The sequence below is a fragment of the Geospiza fortis genome, unplaced genomic scaffold (assembly GCF_000277835.1).
Source record: "Geospiza fortis unplaced genomic scaffold, GeoFor_1.0 scaffold50, whole genome shotgun sequence".
Classification (NCBI taxonomy): Eukaryota; Metazoa; Chordata; class Aves; order Passeriformes; family Thraupidae; genus Geospiza; species Geospiza fortis.
In genome coordinates this window covers 2,311,405-2,331,827 of record NW_005054382.1, presented here as the reverse complement: position 1 = coordinate 2,331,827, position 20,423 = coordinate 2,311,405, and the positions used below count along the sequence as shown (strand labels likewise).

The 20,423-nt window shown below is 36.0% G+C and overlaps 1 protein-coding gene across 2 annotated transcripts; it reads right to left on the bottom strand.

The window, feature by feature from the left end:
- Positions 1-972: 972 nt before the first annotated feature.
- Positions 973-20,393, bottom strand: PNPLA4 (patatin like phospholipase domain containing 4). Of its 2 annotated transcripts, none has more exons than XM_005425172.2 (9): positions 20,295-20,393; positions 19,108-19,390; positions 18,259-18,382; positions 12,587-12,771; positions 8,679-8,773; positions 8,375-8,510; positions 5,104-5,169; positions 3,717-3,869; positions 973-1,815 (listed from the first exon to the last, which is right to left on the bottom strand). In XM_005425172.2, exons 2-9 carry the CDS (start codon positions 19,264-19,266, stop codon positions 1,684-1,686), a joined length of 1,050 nt encoding a protein of 349 aa, XP_005425229.1. In that variant the 5' UTR covers positions 19,267-19,390; positions 20,295-20,393; the 3' UTR covers positions 973-1,683. The 2 variants fall into 2 exon arrangements, with proteins under 2 accessions (XP_005425229.1, XP_005425230.1); XM_005425173.2 differs by having other exon boundaries at positions 12,682-12,771.
- Between the last annotated feature and the right edge of the window lie 30 nt (positions 20,394-20,423).

Here is a 20,423-nt window from a genome sequence, read left to right as displayed (position 1 = left end):
TTAGCTAGGAAAGATCTGTATCAACTGAAGAACTTGTAAAGTGGTAAAAACCCCTTGAACTTCCCCCATTCAAAGAGGATCATATGCACTCCCTGAAGAACACAACTATTGTAAACAGAGAACAAAATCTAAGAGCCTCTCGTCCTGTTAGATATCTCAGTTTCTCTGAGTGAAAATAAGCTGTTTCAAGATTTCACCAGAATTCCAGGACAGTTATTAGCATTGAATCAGAGACTTTGACCACAGCAGATCAGCATGAAAGAAGAGAATTTTTTTATAGCATTATCTACTACTGCAATTTATGCTGGAAGCTATCCTCTGTACAAGTGAGAATGCAAGTGGGCAAGGCACAGGTTACAAAGGCAGCTTCTGTCAGTTTTACATGCAAAAAATGCTATCCTAAGGTCTGGAAGTCATATAAGCTATTCTGTATATCACTATCACTGTATACAGAACCTCACTCATGCTTTTCTGAAATGAGTGCTTCACATCAGTCTTTTTTATTTTTTATCATCAAAACAGTAATAAAATAATTAAATCCCTGCACTATGATTCCTAACTACATATTAATATAAATCTGGTGGTTACTTGCTGAATAGGCTTTCAAACAGCTATAAAAGATTTTTTTTTCTTAGCCACAGGTTTTTCAGTTTTTAGAAATTCTAAATTTCATACATGCAAACCTCCAATTTTAACTTTTTTTTAACTTTAAAAATCAACTTAAGCTCCACACTTATAAACCAAACACACTTTGCTTTTACATAAACAGTTGCAGATTTTAGCATTTGGACATCGAGACTGGAAATCCTGAACTTAAGGTAGTCAATACAATATGAATGTTAAAATAATAAGGTATGTGAATCTGAGTTCACTACCCACTGACTCTCATCAACTACTCTCCAGCAGACTCATAGTAGATAATCAGATCATTACAGCATTCCAAGACACTTGTAAATAAACTCTTGACAGAAGTTTCAAGAAAATATATTTATTCAGTTTTGGCAGAGGAAGAAAACATAATAAATATAACAATTTATACACCCTTTTTTATAAGTTATTTTTATATCACATTTCTGCTAAAAAAATTCAGGTAGTATTTAAAATTTTAAAAGAAGACATTCACTGAAGAAAGAACTTTTAAAGTGAAAAGAATACATAAGAGTGCAAACGTTTTATGTTCTTGTGTCTAGTACTTAGATTTCAAGACCTTTGGAACAGTGCAAGTTACATTTTAGTTCAATAACAATGTCAGCATCCAATTAATATGCAGAACTAATACACAGAATTCTGTTACTTGAATAATACAGATGGTAGTTTTTGATTATATAACATCAATTCTCCTCTCAAATAACACTGAAAAAGACCTTTCCAAATTTCTGTAATTATGACACTTTTTACAAGCTTTTTACAAATCCCACACTCAAGTCCCCAGCTGAAGCAAAATGAATCTAAGTGGAACCTCCTCAAAACAAGACATCCACCAGGCACGTCCAGCTCCTGTTCTGACATGTTTACACATCTCCGTGGAGTGCAACTGATACTTTCTCAGCAGCAGCAGTTCCAAATCCATTGGGATGTTTATTTTCATGAACAGGATCTGGGGCAGCAATCCCTGAGATTCTCCAGGATGCCTGTAGGTGTGTTTTGACATCCCTCATGTTTTGCTAATTTTCTGTGAGCTGTCTACTCAAACCAGTTTTCTTTCAATAAAAAGCGTACAGCATCATCAAAGCCATTTTGGTACAACGATTCCATTTTCTCCTGGTCTGGTGGGAACAAAGCTTGATTAAGCCTTACTAGGTTGGCCAGAGACAGCTGCAACAGAGCAAGAAGCTGTAAATTAGTTTATTAATGCAACTTATCCTGATGTGACTGTTCTGTCATCTGTTTCATGGAGCATATGTAAAATGAAAAGACTGGCATGGCTGTGTCTCCACCAGGAATTAACCACGTCCAGGGTCACTGCTGAGTGCCAGGACAGACTGGCACCAGTGTACACACACAGAGTCAAACTCACAGCATCGAAGACAGACTGGCTGCCTGTAAAACTGTCCAAAGTTTCTGAAACACTTAAGCTTTGGAAACACTCCTGAAACTGTCTCATAGAGTGGTAGTTGGCACATGTTAAACTTGTGCAAGGAAATATTTTGACAACTTACTAGTGCAAACAAGCACATTCTTGGGAACATTCCCAGGCAATGTTTAACATATAAGTACAAATGTAGCTTCTACTACCAACAAATTAAGAACTACTCAGCATCTTAAGTGGTCACTCTGATAATGTAAAAGGATTTTGAAGCCTTATTCTTGAATAGAGATTTTATTAAATTGTTTAAAACAAACTAAAGACATAATTATATTTAATAATGTTCTGAACAATTTCTTTATATAATTAATACTTAGCCACATTATTATATACAATTTTTCAAAACAATATCAGAATCATCTTCATTATTTGAAGTAAGCAATTATTCAAATTCTGACACTAGGAGATGGAGAGACAGAAAACTATTCATATTCACATATAGATATATGAAGATGTACAACTCTTCAATTTATGCAGATTACAATATTGCTGAAACGAAATTGTTCTTAGTCATCATTTTTACAGCCCTAAAAGCAGAAGTGCATCAATTTGAATAGTTTTAAATGTTGCCTGGGATTCTGTACAAGTCTGAACAAGACCCCAGAAGCAATGTAACTGTGCAATTAATTTTCTGTGTCTAAACTAAACTAATCACCAGCTCATTTTTCATCCTCTAGATACAAAAGATAACCAAGAAATATACAATAATTGCATATACTTCCAAGATACATGAAATTAATAATTTCATATTTTATGATCTTTACCAAGTACTACCATGCTTAATATCTCTCTGAGAAATATTATAAAGATTCAAAAACTGGTCCAATTGAGAAGGGCATTACATAACGCTAATTTTAGTAAAATTAAGGAAACATTAAAAACTGCCTAGAAAGAAAGTTTTAAATTAATTATTATTGTTAGTCTTTCTTTCTAATGGAATATTGTTGACCACTAGGTCTATCACTATTCAATATTTTCTTTCAGCATGTTGAAAAAAGCAAAACTGTAGTTAAAGTTTGTGAGACAAAGGTTGCAAACACAGAAATGAAAATAATGAAAAGGAGGCAATAAAAATCAGTCTCATATTTCAATATACAGAAATGTTTCTGCAACTTATAACAAAGCTTCTGAAAATGCATTGTAGTCACAAATGTTCACAAGTTCTCTTGTGCAATGCAGTGACAAGTCACTGCATATACAATTTTAAATGTACAACTTAAATTTGTATTTTAAATTCAGTTAGAGCAACTGATTTCAGTAAGTATGAGGAAATGTTCTGCAGCTGTCCTCTCCTGAGGTATTCCACTTTATTTTTTTCCATAAATATCTTGTGTATCTTTCTATAAACATCTTTACATATCTTTACCTGATATGTAAAGCAAACCTAGTCTTATTTACACTGAACAAACTGATATAATTTGCTCAATTTTGTACCAGATCAATGCTTTTCACACTTTCTTCTACATTCTCCTTTCCTGGTGTTTAAGAAAACGTTTAACCTCCATTTGCAAAACAGAAAATGCCAAAACTTTACAGAAGCTGATATATGAGCACAAAATAAACACCTAAATATGAATGCAACTGCAGAAATACTTTTTAGTGCTTTTAAGTTAATAAACAAGCAACTTACCATCATATCTTGCTTTGCTAATTTAACATACAGGTCCACACGCCCTTTATCTTGCGGACAGATATCTAATCGACCGCTGAAAGGGGAAATTGTCACTGTTCTTCCAACAGGCAAGATAGGAAGGCCATTGGTAAGGCCACCATCAATCCACTTCTATTGGTAAACAGAAATATTTTCAAAGTAACACCAGTACAGTATGATCACAATGCAATACTTTACCCTTACTGACGCTCCCTCCTTCACTCTCAAGAAAACTTACAAGTTTCCCACTAAGAATATAATGAAAAAGCTTCAGTATGTGTCAAATATAATGGAACTGACAATGTACACACAGAGATTTGAATCAATGAGCATTTAACATAATGTACAAATTTGGCGTAAGGTATTTATCAAGGTACTTTGAAGACTTTTAGTAAATTAAAAAATAAAATGCCCCATATGGAATTTTTCTCAATGCATACATGTAAAGACAACACTGTTAATACTACAAATAATGTATCAGATATTAATCAGATAACATATACTCTTCTAGAACATAATTCTGATTGACAACAGGAGCTGTTCAATCTGTACATGCAGGTATTCTGACTGCAGAAGCTAAACCACAAATGACTCCTCTCCTCTTCTGTGATTTTTCTTCCAGAGCCTCATTTCTTCTTACATACAGTACACAACTGCAGTAGCTGTAAAGTGGAAGGTAAATGCGGGAAGGAGCTGAACAACTATGACATAAGATGGAGCAGACTTAATCCTGCAGTAGGAGTTGAGCATAGTGAAGAATGAGATCTAGGGACCAAATTCCATTCCAATATAAACAGGACAGCTGTGACATCTCTTGTTAATGTATTTATACCTTCCTATTTCTTTCTGTGTTACAGGCATAGCCTAAATTTCAACACCAGTCTGCTGGTTAAATGGATTCACTGACACCATCCATGAGGTCTGTTGAGCATATGCATCACACTGATCAGCTGATGCGTACTGGTGTATTTGTAATGATAAAGCTGACAAGCTTTCTCATATAATGACTGCCTAGCTAGCAGCAAATACATATGGTTTTCTGGGGCTTTTTGACAGTGGAGTTTAAGAAAGTTATAAACGCTCTGGAGGCATCATTTGCATGAATGGGGAACTGAAGTATCATCTATTTCTCATAAGGAAGAAATAGCTATTTTCATGCTTTTAAAATTATTCTTAAAGTGTTCATATATTTACGCAAGAAAAACAAAAAAGTTGTAGGAGCTAGATTGAGTAAAGACAACTGTAAAAAGGTTTTCTTAGAAGAAATACAAAATACAGTACTGAAGTTGCTTTCCCTTAAGATGAAATAATTACACCATAAATGAAAAACATTTTAAAAGAAAGTTCGTAGCTCATGAAAAATCACCTGTCCTTTAAATTCCACTGGCTTAATTCCTGCATACACTGGTATAAAACTGCTGGCTAGCAGGACCTAGAGTGAAGAAAGCAGAAAGAATAGAGAAAAAAAAAAAGGCAAAGGAATTTAGAACAAATACATATTTCCATGCATATTTACCAGTCAATATATTAGTTTTACATAAATCCACTGTAATCTCAAAATGTCTTCTTGTTGTGGTATGTCAAAATAGGATTAAAATTATTCAATAGGGTTTGGTTTTTTAAGATTTCACAGCGATAATTGTCAAAACAAAATATCAAAAATTAACTCAATTATTAATGTGATTTAAGAGTAGATTCAACTTAGTTTTGCATAATGTGAAGTAATCTGTGGTTTTCAAGCAATTAAATACGTATATGATGAAAAAAACAGTTTATTGAAAAGAAGAAGCTGACCAAGTCATTCTGTTGGCATACTAAAATAGTGTTTACTTTTCTAATCAGATTTTCAAAGTTTCAATAATACCATGAATATCCTGGAAATTAACATATGTATACCTTGACCAATGTTTGTATTTATACATTCAAGTACTACCAAACTACTGTTTCCCCTACTGTAAGGCTTCACTGCTGTTTATAGTCATTCTTGATTTTTATTTTAATTTTTTTTTTAGACCAGGACACTTCTTATCTCATGTACAGCTGTGCAAACAAATATACCTTTCTATCCACTCATAGCAATACCTCTGAGACAGTGTGGGTATCTCTATACCTGTGTATCCACCCATACACATATAAGCAACCAGCATACAGCATTTCCAGAAGAAAAGGTAAATACATGGACAAAGTGCAGTATGTCAGAATTTTTCATACAGCTAAATAGGGTGGATATGCACATGCTTGTGTGGTGACACTGATGACCAATCTGGGGAACAGAAGCAGGTCACAAACTGGTGCATGCACTGTGAAAGATGAACAGGCGCAGAAAAAAAATCACAATCCATAGAGATTATGAAAGAAAATGCCTGAGCTTTTTTTTTGCTGGACTTATACTTACTTTTACAAAATTTAAGCTGTTTTAATATTAAGCCCTTCTGTTCTCCTAACAAGTTTTAATAAAGACTGTGTATGTACATGAAGTCTTCAATTTCCACTCTGAGAATAGTTTTCCTGCCTATTTCTCTTTCTAGTGATGTAGAGCTTTGTCTGAGCTCAGATACAAAGGCTCTCTCAGTTTTCTAAAGTGAAACTTCAGCTATTTCTCTACCAAACAGGCCTTTTGCTCACAGAAGTCTAAAACAAGATTCCCAAGCTCCCAACATCAGCTTCTTCCCCAGCCCTGAACCTTTTCTCCTGTCTTTCTCAACTCCATCTCAATGACTTCGGCCCTTCTAAACCAAGAGAAATGCAGAAAAAAGATGTAGTAAATGAAGTCAAAATCAGGTGACTCCTGCAAAGTTTGAGTTCTTTTCAAGAGGACTGAAGAAAGCAGTTATTCTTCTTATAAAGTCACTGAGATCTCCTGAGTGAGGAGAGGCAGGACAAGTTTAAAGAACAAACACTTTCAGTATTTCCTACCACTAACAGACCAGTGTAGACTTCTAGGCACTACCTTACTTTCCCAAACTAAATATACCAGTGTTCTGTGCCTTGCTCCCCCACAAACACACAAATTGTGCCTCTCTTCCCCCTGACTTCCAGTTTAAGAACTGCAAGTCTACAAATGCTGATACAAGATGATTGTCTTATGGGAAGACTACTTCAAAAATGGGACATTATTATCTGCCTTTCCAAGTCCACGGGGAATAGCAAAAAAAGATAAAAGCTTAACGTTGTAGCACCACACATGCATTTTAGCCATTATGAAAAGCTTTGGAACCATAAGGCTTGGCTGTTAAGCATCAAGGTTAAAAGATTTCTGCCAGGGGTGCAGATGTTTTGCTGTTTATAAAACAATCTGCCCAGCAGTACCTTTATCCATGCCTTGGCTGTAGGTCATGCCTAGGCATGATACAATAAAATAACCCAAAAAGTTCTACCCTCCCTGCTCCTGTGGCACCAGCACTCAGAGAGCTGCACTCATGATACAAGCAGAGCTGAAGGTATGCACAAAAACAGGTATTAGGAGCTGAAAGATCAGACAATATCAATTTATTCCAATGAACAGTTATGTGTAATTTTATTACTATTATTCCAACCTACCCTACTGCTATCATCGAGAACAAAAGAATAGAACAGCAATGGCTAAATCAATGAAAAAACTATTGAAATACTAGTAAAATGTACATATTTCCAAGGTCATCCTGATGCTTCTCATTGTCTCCAGGTTAGAAGATTTCACTGCAAAAGCACATAAAGAACAAAAATCTCCACACTTGCTACCATTGCATACTATAGCTAGAAACAACAGTGCATAACTTGAGATAAACTCTTCACATAATTATATTTGCATGACAAAGCCCTGTAAATTTTGAGGACTGTCCATGTAGAATATAATAGGGTCAACATTTTAAAAAATATACTTTAAAGGCAAACTCCCAATGCACACTTTGAGGTTTTGTTAGTGTCATTCTTTTAAAGTGGTAACTATAAAGAATTTGCTCTAAGCACCCACAAGGATAGAGAAAGAAGGAATTCCTTATACTATTTCCTCCTTTACTCTGATACATCTTATTATGTCTTCCACTAAGATATAACCAATTACTAGAAAGAACATCTGCCTCACATGCATCTGAATTGCTCCTACCATCTCTTATCAGCTTATGCATACAATCCTGATGCAAATTTAAAATGTGGCATTCAGATGAAGAGAAGGACAGTGAAAGATATACTTTGCAGCTTATATACAGTACTTAGCATTACATTATAAGTATCCACAAGCACCTATAGGAATTGCTCCATTTTTTTAAACTTCCTTTACTTTATTTGTGATGAAACAATATCAGTGAAGTAAGAGATGCAAACATTTTTACAATATGTTGAGATTTTCTACTGTGTTCTCATATACTGCAACATGTTAGCTACCTGTTATTTTTAGAAACACTTTGCCTACAAGATAGAACTTGAATAACCAATGAAGGAAACACAAACAAACATCAAATAAATTTTAGCAAAATTTGTGAAGCTATAGGATTAAATTCTGTTTTAAACATTGTTTATATTATGGTTGTAGCATCACTGGGAGTAGACATGGTTACCTGAATAAACCAGTGACTTTACTGTACAATTAATAAAATACTCTTAAGCCTTGAAGAAACCCTGTACTTTTTATTTACAACTGCCATATTCAACGTGATTACCTTAATGACATCCTCCCTGGAGGCAAAATTTGAAACCAAGTGATTTTCCCCACTCTTGGAGTTGGTGACTGACACATAGAGACGGTTCTCAGCTATCTCATGAACATCAGAAGGAAGAATAGACTCTATGCCCTCCCTAGAGGAAAGAAAATGCTCAGCGTTACTCACCACTATTATTTAAAAGCCTTGCAAATGCATTAGGGGTGAGCACCCCACAGCACAGCAGAAACATGCACCCTCTCAATTTGCATTTGGAGAGCTTTCTAACACAAAAATGATCTCACAGAAGCACTAAGATAGGTACCTAAGTGTTTTCATAAAATCATAACCAGGCGTTACTGCACCGAAGTTCAATCTTCTGACTTCCTCTGCAAATCCATAGGCAAAGTGCTTACATTTCTGGAAATGAAAAGCATTAACCATTAGGGATGTTTCAGTGATGGGAACCATGTTCAACTGCAGTACCTAAAATATACTAGAGGCTAAAGCTTTAATAAAAGAGTTATTAGATCAAACTGAAGGATTTTCCCATGTGTGCTTGGTTTGTAACAAGACATGCAGACCAAAATGTTGATCCTTTGCTAAGGATTAATTTGTAAGAAAAAAAAATTCCCTAATCAAAAAATAAATAAACTCTGAGGATACCACTGCAACAATCAAGCAAAGTTAAAAGCTATTTTTCTATATACTACCACTGCTAAATAATCAGTTCCCTAGATCATGCCATTACAAGAACAATCATTTAATTCAAACTCTAAAGCCACCTTTTATTTCAAGGTCTGCTTCAGAACTAAAACTAGACACAAGCACCTTAAGATGCTTATAAGCAGTAAGAAATATAAAAATTACAACAATTTCTTCTCACTACAGCAAAAAGCAGGGTACTAGCAAATACACATATTCAATTAATAAAATACTATGGAAGTATTTAATGAATGGAAAACTATGATGGATGATATAGAAAGAAAATACACATCAGAAAAACTGGTAACAGATTCCTGCACAGAGAACCTTTTACAAAAGCTGAAATGCCCAGCATTAATGACTGCAAAAAAATAGCTTGAAGTGTGAGTCACAAGAACTCCAAAGGGACAGTAAAGGAATTGGTATAATTTATTTTTAGCCATAAAATTCTGAAATAATGAATTATGATCCTAAGTGCTTAATACTCACTATTCAATATTTGTAATCCTTTTCTTATCCTTTCATGCAGGTTTTTCTAATGATTTTAGGGACTTGGAAAGAAACTAAATTCAATCTTATGCAACCCTCTGAAATTGGTACTTTATAAATTCACCCACATTCACCCATATAACCACATGAATAAAGACAGTTTAGGTTTCCTGGATTATTAGGTCTGTGCATAAATAACAAATATGTTGCTAGTAACAAAATCAATGACTGAGTGACTAAGTAAAGGAAAGGGAAAAATAAGGAGAGACATGAATGTATCCCACTGAGGAGGAGAATACAGAATCCATTGAAAGAAAAAGAAGGAAGGAGGTAGGTGAGGATTAACATGTGATCAGAGCCATGAAGGAGTTAAAATTCCTCACATCACTTGTAAGACAAAGCACTCAGCTAAGCAAAAGGCAGAAATGTAGTTCTTGCATCCACTTTCTTTATATGGCCTTTGAATAAATGCATCAAAAAGTTCACTAAGAGGTTCATACCTCTTAAAGAAACAATTATTTGTGCTACTTAGCTTCACATTGGTTAGATTTGCACCTTTACCCCATGAGATACTTGCCATTGCCAGCTCAAAGCCAATTAAGGCACATTCAGATACTTCTCTCTATGAATGCAAAAGAAATCCACAAAACCCTACACAGAAGCACCTCAGAACTACTATCTCTATCTAAGATACTTAAATAAAGTGATGGGGAGCTAAGAGTATGAAACTAGGGAAATGACAGAAAACTACTTTCCACATTACAAGTTCTAAGAATGTACTGTACCTAGACTCTCAATTTCTGCTCTCAAAAGGCACAACTTCTTAGAGCTATGATTGTTTTAGAATCTGAGTGCTAGAAGCTTTAAACAATACATCTACATGTTAAATAATGACTGAGGTCATGTTTAGAAATTGTAACTGCTTGTATTGAATTAAGCAAACTTGATATCAAACATGACCAAGGTAATTTTACAATAAATAGTTATTTACCTATAACTAAATAAGCCTACTTAGAATTCTCAAGTCCCACACCTTTACAAACAGTGACAAAAATCCAATATATGACAGAAAAATATTTGGAAACTGTCTTAGAAAAGCAACAGTCAAAACAACATATCTTCAGTGTTACATTCTCTCCAAGATAAGGACAGGTTGCATTACAGCTTTGAGACTAGGAAAGTCCTAATTATGGCTTGCCTAACATTGCCATCTCTGGGGGGGAAGGTGAGGGAGGGAAGAAACAAATAATTAACTGATTAGGAGCTATACTTGTGGATGTAAAATATGTCAAGCTATAAACATAGTAAAGATAATAATATCATTATCCCGATATGAAAAGTTAATTCTGTTCAGTACAGAAAATTGACTTTACTTAAATTCCATGAGAATTAGAATTATTCCCACTGACAGAAGTACTCCCAATTTCCCATTTAAACACTGTAACAGAATAACTAAGAAGTACACAAAAAATGAAAGGACTAGAAAGCTCATGACACTTTCTTTCACTTACAATAATATGACAAAATTTTCAAGGAAAAATGCAACAGACTCAATGAAATACAGACTTAGCTTCCACAAACAGAAACTAAAAGCTCTTCTAATATCTTTTACTTAGAAAGATCTTTGTAAGGTGGACCAGGCTGAGAATAAGGGCTCATACCCAGGGTCTGCAATAAGCAGAAAAATTTCCTTGGGCTAACAAAGGTCTGCCATGCTCACCACAGAGGAAATTAAAGTCAGTGGTACAAATTATACCAGGCAAACTTGAAACTGAACTACCAGTCAGAGGTGACAGAAGGGGAGAAATGCCTGCACAGAATACAATGATGTTTTCCCCACAACAGAGAGGAACTTGCCTAATATCAAGTCATATAAAGAATGCTTGCAGGGGAGTGGAATGGGGGAAAGAAGCCAGGGAAGAACCAACTGCTGAAAGAAGTATAGTCAGTGCTGCAAGCTGAGTTCATATCCCAGCAGCAACAACCAACAAACAAACAGAAAGATCAGTGGCAAAGTGGGGTTTTGCTGGGACTATTATTTGAATCACATGAAATGAAATAAGCAAGTATTATCAAATGCTCACTTGAAACAAAATGTAAGTGTAACTTAGATGAAAAATCTAACAGCCTGTTTTTCCCACAACAATTAAAAATAGTAAAGAAATACTAACATTTTGGCAATCCTGGGCCTCTACATTTATAAAGGCAAAGTCACTACAGACAGTTCAGGACAGCAAAGCAGCCTTAACCTGTGGGGAAACCAAGCAAACAGACACCAAAAAAAAAAACCCTAATGCTCTCCAAGTAAACAGACACCAAAGAAAACCCCCAATGCTCCCCATGGAATCTGTAACGTTGTAATCACTGAACAGAACCTTGGTGTCTCTGCATGACACCACATGCACTGTGAGAAAGGAGTGGCATCTCTGGAGATGACACAACCCAGATGCATGTCAGAACAGAATGCTGTGAGGGTTAATCCTACTGGCTGCTCTTAAGGCACGGGCTGCACTGAGTCTAAAGGAGATGCAGAAGTCTTTAATGCTGTTCAGTGGAGGACAGGCACCAAGAAAAAGATCTGAGCAGGTGGGAGCTGTTTATGAAGACACACTCCATCTACCATTTTCACCTCCTTTCAGAAAAGGTTAGAAGTGTGGTGCCATGCACTTGCTTAGCAAAGCCTGTCTCTAACTAACAGAACAATGATTCACTTTGTAATGTACCATCATTAAGTATACATTTTGGTATATTAAAGTGTATCATCTGTTGCCTACAAATTAAGATTCATACACGTGAAATTTGTATTTACATAGCTTAAAATATAAGGTTCATATGAAATACTTTTATCATTAACATTTTTGCTCATGAGTCACAGATATGGTTAATGAAAACATGATACAAGAGTCCTGTTCCTAGCAAGTAACAAGAAGAAAAAAAGCAAGACAAAAAACATTTTAACAAACTTAATGGAAGATGATTATATACAAAAATGTCCTTTGAAAATTATCATGGCCTATACCTACGGGTTTATTAATTTACCTCTATATTTTTTGGCACTGCTAACAAGACAGCGGCAGCCAGAGATCCCGCAGAAGCTCCCGCAAAAGCTTTCACATCTCTCAGTAACTTCTTACCATGCCTGTGGAAAGCAGCTGCTGCCCCCAAGTGGTAAATGCCCAGAAAGCCACAAGCTGCAAAGGACAGGTTGATGTGTCTCATGTGGGCTGTGGAAATAGCGCGCCACACAGTCAGTCTTTTGCAATTTCTCTTGCAACATACAGTTAAATTTTTTCCATAACGTACTCTAACTATATAAAAAACCGCAAGTTACTTGAGAACAGTAAAAGCTTTTGATTACTAAATAGATCAAACAATCAGCAGTTAGTTTAGTATCTCCAAAACTGAAAACAACTCTAAAATAATCCTTAGCACAAATCCTTTTTTTAATAGATCAAAAATATATACTTTATATATAACATAAATACATATTTTCATCTGATTTGTCAAAGAGTAGCTACACAAAAGTTATTAAAAAATACCTTGAAAGAACAAACATTGTTAGCCACCTTTATAAAAAATCAAATTAATTATTAAACTGCTGGTTACTGTCTCATTATGTAGTGACAGGACTGGTAAAATGGATTCAAACCAAGAGAAAGTGAAGATTGGATATTAGGAAAGAAATCTTTACTGTGAGGGTGGTGAGGCACTGGAACATGCTACCCAGAGATGCTGTGGATACTCTATTTCTGGCAGTGTTCAGGGCAAGGCTGGATGAGGTTCTGAGCAGCCTGGCCTAGTGGGAGGCGTCCCTGCCCATGGCAGGGGAGTTGGAACGAGATGATCTCTAAGGTGCCTCACAGCCCAGGGCATTCTATGATTCTATAATCAGACTCTCCCTTACACAAGCAGAGCCTTGAATCCATTATAATTCTCTACGAGAGGATTTTTTTTCTGTCATCTTTGAAATTCATCTGCTTACTAGAATTATTAATGGACAAATTTTTAAACTAATTACTAGTTTAAAAAAGAAAAACAAAAAGCATATTTTTGCTACTATTAAAATAAGAAGGAATAAAAAATCCCCTAAAAGTAAAATACAAAGCACTAAATGTAGGAAAACACACACACTCCAAAGGTGTCTAGGGTAGAAATTTAAATTTAACAAAAAAAAAAAAAAACACTAAGAGGAAGCACAAGTTCAAATTATTAGGGATACTTAATTAAATAAACAAACAATGCTATGCAATTTATTAGCTCTTCCATTTCTGCAAATAACTACATCATGAAAGCCAGGTATTCTGCAGATTGCATTTTACAGATGTAAGAGATATTGTACCCATTATCTTAGTACTGAATTAAAAATAACACCCTACTGTGTTTGGGTTCATCTCAATATGAATGGGAATAAAAGACAGAAAATGTTATATCAGTCCTGATGAAGACAGGCAAACATACACAGCACCACATTTTTGTCAAAGATACCTCTTCATCTCTGAAATAGGAAGGCCAGGAAAGATGAGGAGAAGAAACAGCTTTCAAAACCATTAGATAAGAAGACATGCTAAACCCAACTGCTTTACCTACAGCATGATTAAAATCAGACCTTATGATGTGACCAGGTTTGCTGTTTTACTGAGACAGCATCTCATAGTGCCAGGGAATATTTGGTGCACCAGTCAGTCTGCTAAAACACACAGTTTATCAAGTGTGCTGGAAATGCTTCCATACCCACTTGTAAGTAGGAATACCTGTAACAAATCTAACACATATGTACTCATAGAAAGTACTAGAGGTTGGCTCTTGTTCTGACAATACGAGAGAAAGACATTTAGAATGAAGAAAGTGATAAATTGATTTACTATTTTTGCAAAAAAGGATCTTTTAATTTAAAGAAAAGTCCGTGTACTGAATAGAAGGTGAAAAACTTTACTCAAGATGCTACAGGAAAATAACAAACACAACTCTACTTTGTTGTTTTTTTAAGAGAGTGGAAGAAAACTAAAACAGTCTTTGAAGTATGATACCACAATATGCTTCCTTTCAGAATAGTTAAACTCCTGGGAGTTCAACCAGCTGCTGCAGCTGACTCCAAACCTTCTACAAATTAGGAGCAAAGATGCATTTGCACCACAGGCCACTCTGACAAAAAGGTGAAGCTGGTTAAAGCAACTGCATTCTTACTTAGCAATTGAAGAATCAACTCCCATTTCTATGCAAAACAGATCTCAAGATCAAGACACTTCTAATATGAAGCACTATATGAAATAAAGATCATGTTTACATAGCTGATTGGCCGAAAAGTACGCAAAGTACAAGTTCACAAATACAAAGAATTACATCTAAGGGACCTATGAAATGCAAATAAGAAATGCAAGTGTAAGATAATAAGGTTATGTAAATCAAAATAAGTATATGGATGTTTATGCACATCTTCTACTAAATCTTCTACTAGGCTAATTCTGCAAAAAAGTATCTCTCTCTGCTGGAAATAATTAAACTTCACAAATAAAAAAAAAAAAAAAAAAAGAGAACCACAAAGAGTATCTAAAGCGTGGTTACAATAAAAAGCTTTAGATTAAAAGCCTTTTTTAAAAAGAAAAATTCCCTACAAATGTGGAAGAAAAATGATACTTCATTGTGTAAAGAAGGGCCCAGTACATTTTCTCTAAACCAAGAACAGAAAAGGAGGTTATGTGAACTGAGGATACTATTTGAATCTCAGATCAAAAACTACAGAACATATCTGACTGAAGTCAGATAGCCATACCTCCTCTTACACACATTCATGAAGGAATTGTAGTCTCTTAGACAAGCTCCTAACTAATTATCAACTACTGGGAGTAACCACTATTCTCTTTTCAGTGTCTGGATACATGGTATTCACTCTTTCACGTCAGTTAATTTCCTAACACTTAGATCCCACACTTTTCTGACTCCTACCCAAGAGAGAAAGACAGATTATTGAATGAGTATTCACATCAGTTACTTGACTGACAAAAGGATTCAGTGAGAGAAGAACACACAAGAAGAAAAAACAGCACTAAGATTTCAAGTCAAGGAATACAGTTCAATAATGCTGCTTGTCTTGCACTCTGTGAAGAGTAGATTAATTTCAAGTCCAAAAAGATTAAATAAATACAACGTAAAAATAAGGTAATTTTTTTACTTTTAGTGAACAGAAGTACTTGATCCACTCGATTTGGATGGCATGCAATACAATACACTGTTTTACAGATTCCCCAAGAGAACCTCAAATTAAGAGTAGCAACAGCATAGCTGTGTTACCCAGACACTACATTTCTATTATTTAGGATAAATCTCCAGGTATACATTAAGTATTTGTCATATACAAAAAAAATGTAAAATTCCTCACTACAAATGTTAATTGGCAGATGACATTCATGCTCAAATGCCAGATCCACTGGTTACATTTAGTTTCATGACTGAGAAATGAGGTATGCATACATATCCATTAAACCTTTTAATTGGGTAAATAATGAGTAGGAAAAAAATCACTGAATCATTCAAGTGACTTCTTGCCCAACATTCTTACACTTAAAACATGGTCAGCTATGAGATCAAATTTGGTTGCTCAGGGCTTTACCCAGCTGTTAACTTGAAAATCTTGCAATGTTTAGCTCCTAATGTTTGTCTGCTGCTGGGTGAAACAATCAGGTCTTCTTTCATTTGTTCAGAATACTAAACTCAGTAGAGTATTGCAAATACCCAGCATTACAGAGAAGAAACAGAACATCAATATCTTCAATCCTGCATCCACCTGCAGGAAAGTGGGTGGAACTGAGGCCTCTTCAACAAATCTGTAAAAAAGCACTTAACCTACAAAGGATGCAGATGACAAAGATGAAACAAATAAATAAGAACCATGATTCTATAAGGAACTACTGCTCCACAGATACAGTTAAGGAATGCTGATTCACCTTGCAAACAAATCTCCGAATAGCAGGAAAAGGTAAGAAAGCATTTTTTAGATTAATGTCTTGTAAAATCAGAAAGGAAAGTAATAGGAAACTGGACATTTTAAAAAGAATTCTTGCAAATATGTCATGGCATCACCTGATCTGCAAGTCATAATGGTGTATTTCAGTCAAAGCATGATTCAAAAATGTCTTTTGCTTTGACGATATGATGGATCCCCTCCTTTTTGATCAAAAAAGTATAGTATGATTATAAAAACTCCAAAAAGGAAACAGAGAGAAATTTAATTAAGTGTACAGTATGACTATTACCTGACAATTTCTTATAGAATAACAGAAATAGGGCACAGTCACATGTGGACACAAACCACTTCCTTCACCTGCTGGTGCAGGTGAAGGAAGCAGAGCAGAAATCTTGCTATCTTAGAAATAGTATGAAACACCTGTCTCACAAGACTTCAAAACAAATATTCTTAGAGATTTGAACGTAAATTGTGACTATTAATGATATTAACACCTATTAACAGAAAGCTGTCATGTTGGCATGTCTTAAGAAAATGTTTCAATGAACACTGAAGATGCACAAGTGCATTTCAGCTGGACAGTGAACATAATGTATGACATTACAAACACTTCTGCCATTGCTTTTCAAAAATGTTGCCATCTTACATGATTGGCAAAATTCAAAAAAAGATTTCAACTGGCCATGGGGATAGAAATGCACTTGTTGTCTATAAGAGAAAAAAACGAAGTGCAAGAAAATACATGTACAAGAAGAACACTGGGGCTGTTCAGTTTCATTATTAGGCAGATAACACAGGAGCATTCAGGAATAAAAATAAACCTAAGAGTTCCCCATAAAAGACTACCACATCTGCAGGGAAAAAACAACCTACTGGTGATTAAAAAATCTACTGAGGGGTGGGGGTATTTCTGTTTACTCAGCAGTATCTCATCCATTTTGCAATGCAAACCTTCAAGAGACAAGACTGTACAGAAAATTATGATACAGTACCACACAGCTTTCTGAGGACAGCTTACTGTCTTCCTGATTGTCATGCACATGAAATAGCACAACTGTTTCTCATAGGGCTGTTTCCTGAGCAGTGTAATTATATAAACATTGTACCATCCCAGTGCCTTAACCTGTCACAACCACCTCCATGTCATGCCATTTGTAAACAAAAGCTGAAAATGCCCAAAGCAACTGAGTACAAACACCTTTACAAACAAAATCTAAATATACATAGAATGCAAATGACCAAGCACCCTGAAGCGCACAGGAGCTAAAATGTGTGATGCATACAGCACATCTGAGGATAAGTTATTACCAAAGAGTGACAAAACAAGCAGAGTCACAAAAAAAACTGCTTAGCTCAGCAGCACTGCTAAAATTAAGGTCATAAAGGTAACTACTAATTTATCTGAATCAAAAATCACTACTGACACAAAAATGTTTGGTTTTTCACATTTCTAATGGGAAAAAAGTGCACTAGCATAACAATTCACAGCCTTCAGTGAATATAAGAGTCTGATGAAGTTGAAGAAGAAAAATAATAAGTACATAATCTAACCAGCTATTAAGAACCTTAAGAAAATTGTGAGTCTTTGCAAACTATAACATTTGCATATAATCCCCTTAAAATCAAAAAGAGAAACACATCATACAATATAAAACTTTCAAATTAAGAATTTAGACCTTGACCTTTAAGATGCCAACAGAGGGGCACGGAAGGCTGACTCCCCAGAAGAGGGTGGCAAAAGGTTCAATACCTTGTAATGAATGTTGTCTTCCATCACATACTCCACTGGGACTTTTTCCAACAGCTAATTTGGTTTCTGCACTAGTAGCCATTTTTCTATCAACTACAGATTGTTTATCATTTACCTCAGAAACCTACAATCAGAAAGTCAGACATATTAAGATTAAAAAGAAAAACAACAGTAGTATTATTTGACAGTAATATTATATGACATTATTTGACAGTAACTGTTAAGTCATCTAGATGAATTTCTCAATTGCTTAGCCAACACAAATGAGTTCAAACCTCAATGTTCCACAACTTATGTCTGCAGCAATTTATATTTTAAAGATGAATTTAACTAGATATTGAAAAACATTGCCAATTGGATATGTCAGTATCAAAAATGAGTTTTATTTTGTGCCCTTTACCACTATTTTTATTTACATCTACAGATTTTTTTATAATCAAACTCTTCTGGTTTTATCCTCCCTTGCCAATACATTTCCTCTCTACCCTCTGTTGTGCAACACTGGATCTGTAAGTAATTTTTCAGAGAATTCTGGTCCTATTCCTCACTTAATGATTGTCACTCTAACTAATCAGCCTGTCAATTATCCTGCACTACTATCTAGAGTACAGTTTGAAGAAAGTGAATGTTTCTCCCCAACTCAGAACTATCAGACTCAAAAATTCACTCTGAAACAGTGGTACTCCAGCACTTATTGCTGCCTGCCCCTTTACCTTGATAAACTGAAGGCATCTTAAATTCATAATTAATGCTGCAAAATCAAAAGCTTAGCTCTGTAGAGTCTAAATTATTTTATCACTGTATTTATGTTCACCACTTATATATTTAGAGAATCACAAAAATACTTACCTGGAATTTAACTCTGTTATGTGACACTCTTAAACTGCAGTAGCTTGGAATTCCAATCCAGAACTCCCACGTTTTGGGAAACATGCAACTACACAGTTGGCCTTCTTTCATCTGGAGTAAGAGTGTTTGAGCACTACAAAGCGTTTTGGCAGTCCACATTTTAGTAAAAGTGATCTCTGGATCCAGATGATATGGCAATCAGATACTGGCAGTAGCTGTTTTACTATGAAGTTACCAACGAAGCCATAAAAGCACTCAGCAGAAACTTTCTTTTAAGCATAACCTGTTTAAAAGACAGTACAAAAAAAGAAAAAGTAGTTGAAAGGCTCTCATCAAGGTCCTGATACTGTAACAAGGCCCTTCTCACACCCACCAACCCGAAAACACAGAGGCATCAACAGCTGATTCACTTGACAGGGGAAGAGTTTTGTTCAGTAGCTCCTCTCTCTCCCTCTCACCAGCCCCCATCTGGTACCGCGTTGTTCACCACCGACTACAAAGTCAATTGTTCATTTCACAGACAGGGAGAACTAAAATTGTTAATAACAGAGAACCCCAAATGAACAAACACTCCCTTAAGATTAACAACATGAATACACTGCTCCGTCTACCTCAGCTGAAAACTGTGGATGCAGTGATCCAGCAACTTCAACTTGTTCACTAAAGCAAAGTGCCGATGTCAAGATCCCAGTAAGAGACACTCCAGCATGCTGGCCGGTACAAGGCAAGCCTCCTCATCTTCTCTGTTACTAAGATAGCACAGGGCTTACTCACACACCCGGTGCAAGCCTGGATCATAAAGAAAAATGTATGGAATTGTGCTCGTTCAGACGAAAAGCAGGTTCCTGCCTGACCACCACTGCAAACAACCCCACTGTGACCCTGTGCCGGTGAGTTTCGGCGGAACACCGCCAATTTCCAACTTAATCCCAAACAGGGAAGTGACTTAAAGGTGCTGTGTTTCATCTCATACGCCATGCGATCAGGCCTGTGGTGCACCTGCATTCCTCCTGCCTCCACTTTTGTCCTCCACTTTTGTTCAGCAAACAGCAAAAACAAAAAAGCGAAACAGCCGAAACGGCGAGACAAGCTTTTTTAAAGCCAGCAAACACAGAACGTGAAGTGACAACCGCGGGGCGCGCAACGCCGAAGTGCAGCCACCGCGCCTTCTAACCTTGGGCACTTACAGCAAGCGGGCGATTCCTAGGCGGGACACGGCCCTCCAAACCAGGCACCTCAACCCCGTCCCGATCGCCCGCTGCCTCTCCGCAGGCCTGCCCGGGGGCTAACGCGGCCTCCGCCAGGGAGCGGGGGGG

Coding starts and splice junctions, on each gene's coding strand:
- PNPLA4 (XM_005425172.2), bottom strand. CDS start 19,266: ATGTGGACTGCCAAAACGCTTTGTAGTGCTCAAACACTCTTACTCCAG. Junction 18,383..19,107: donor ATAACAGAGTTAAATTCCAG/GTAAGTATTTTT, acceptor TTCTGATTGTAG/GTTTCTGAGGTAAATGATAA. Junction 12,772..18,258: donor AAGACAACATTCATTACAAG/GTATTGAACCTT, acceptor CTATTTCCACAG/CCCACATGAGACACATCAAC.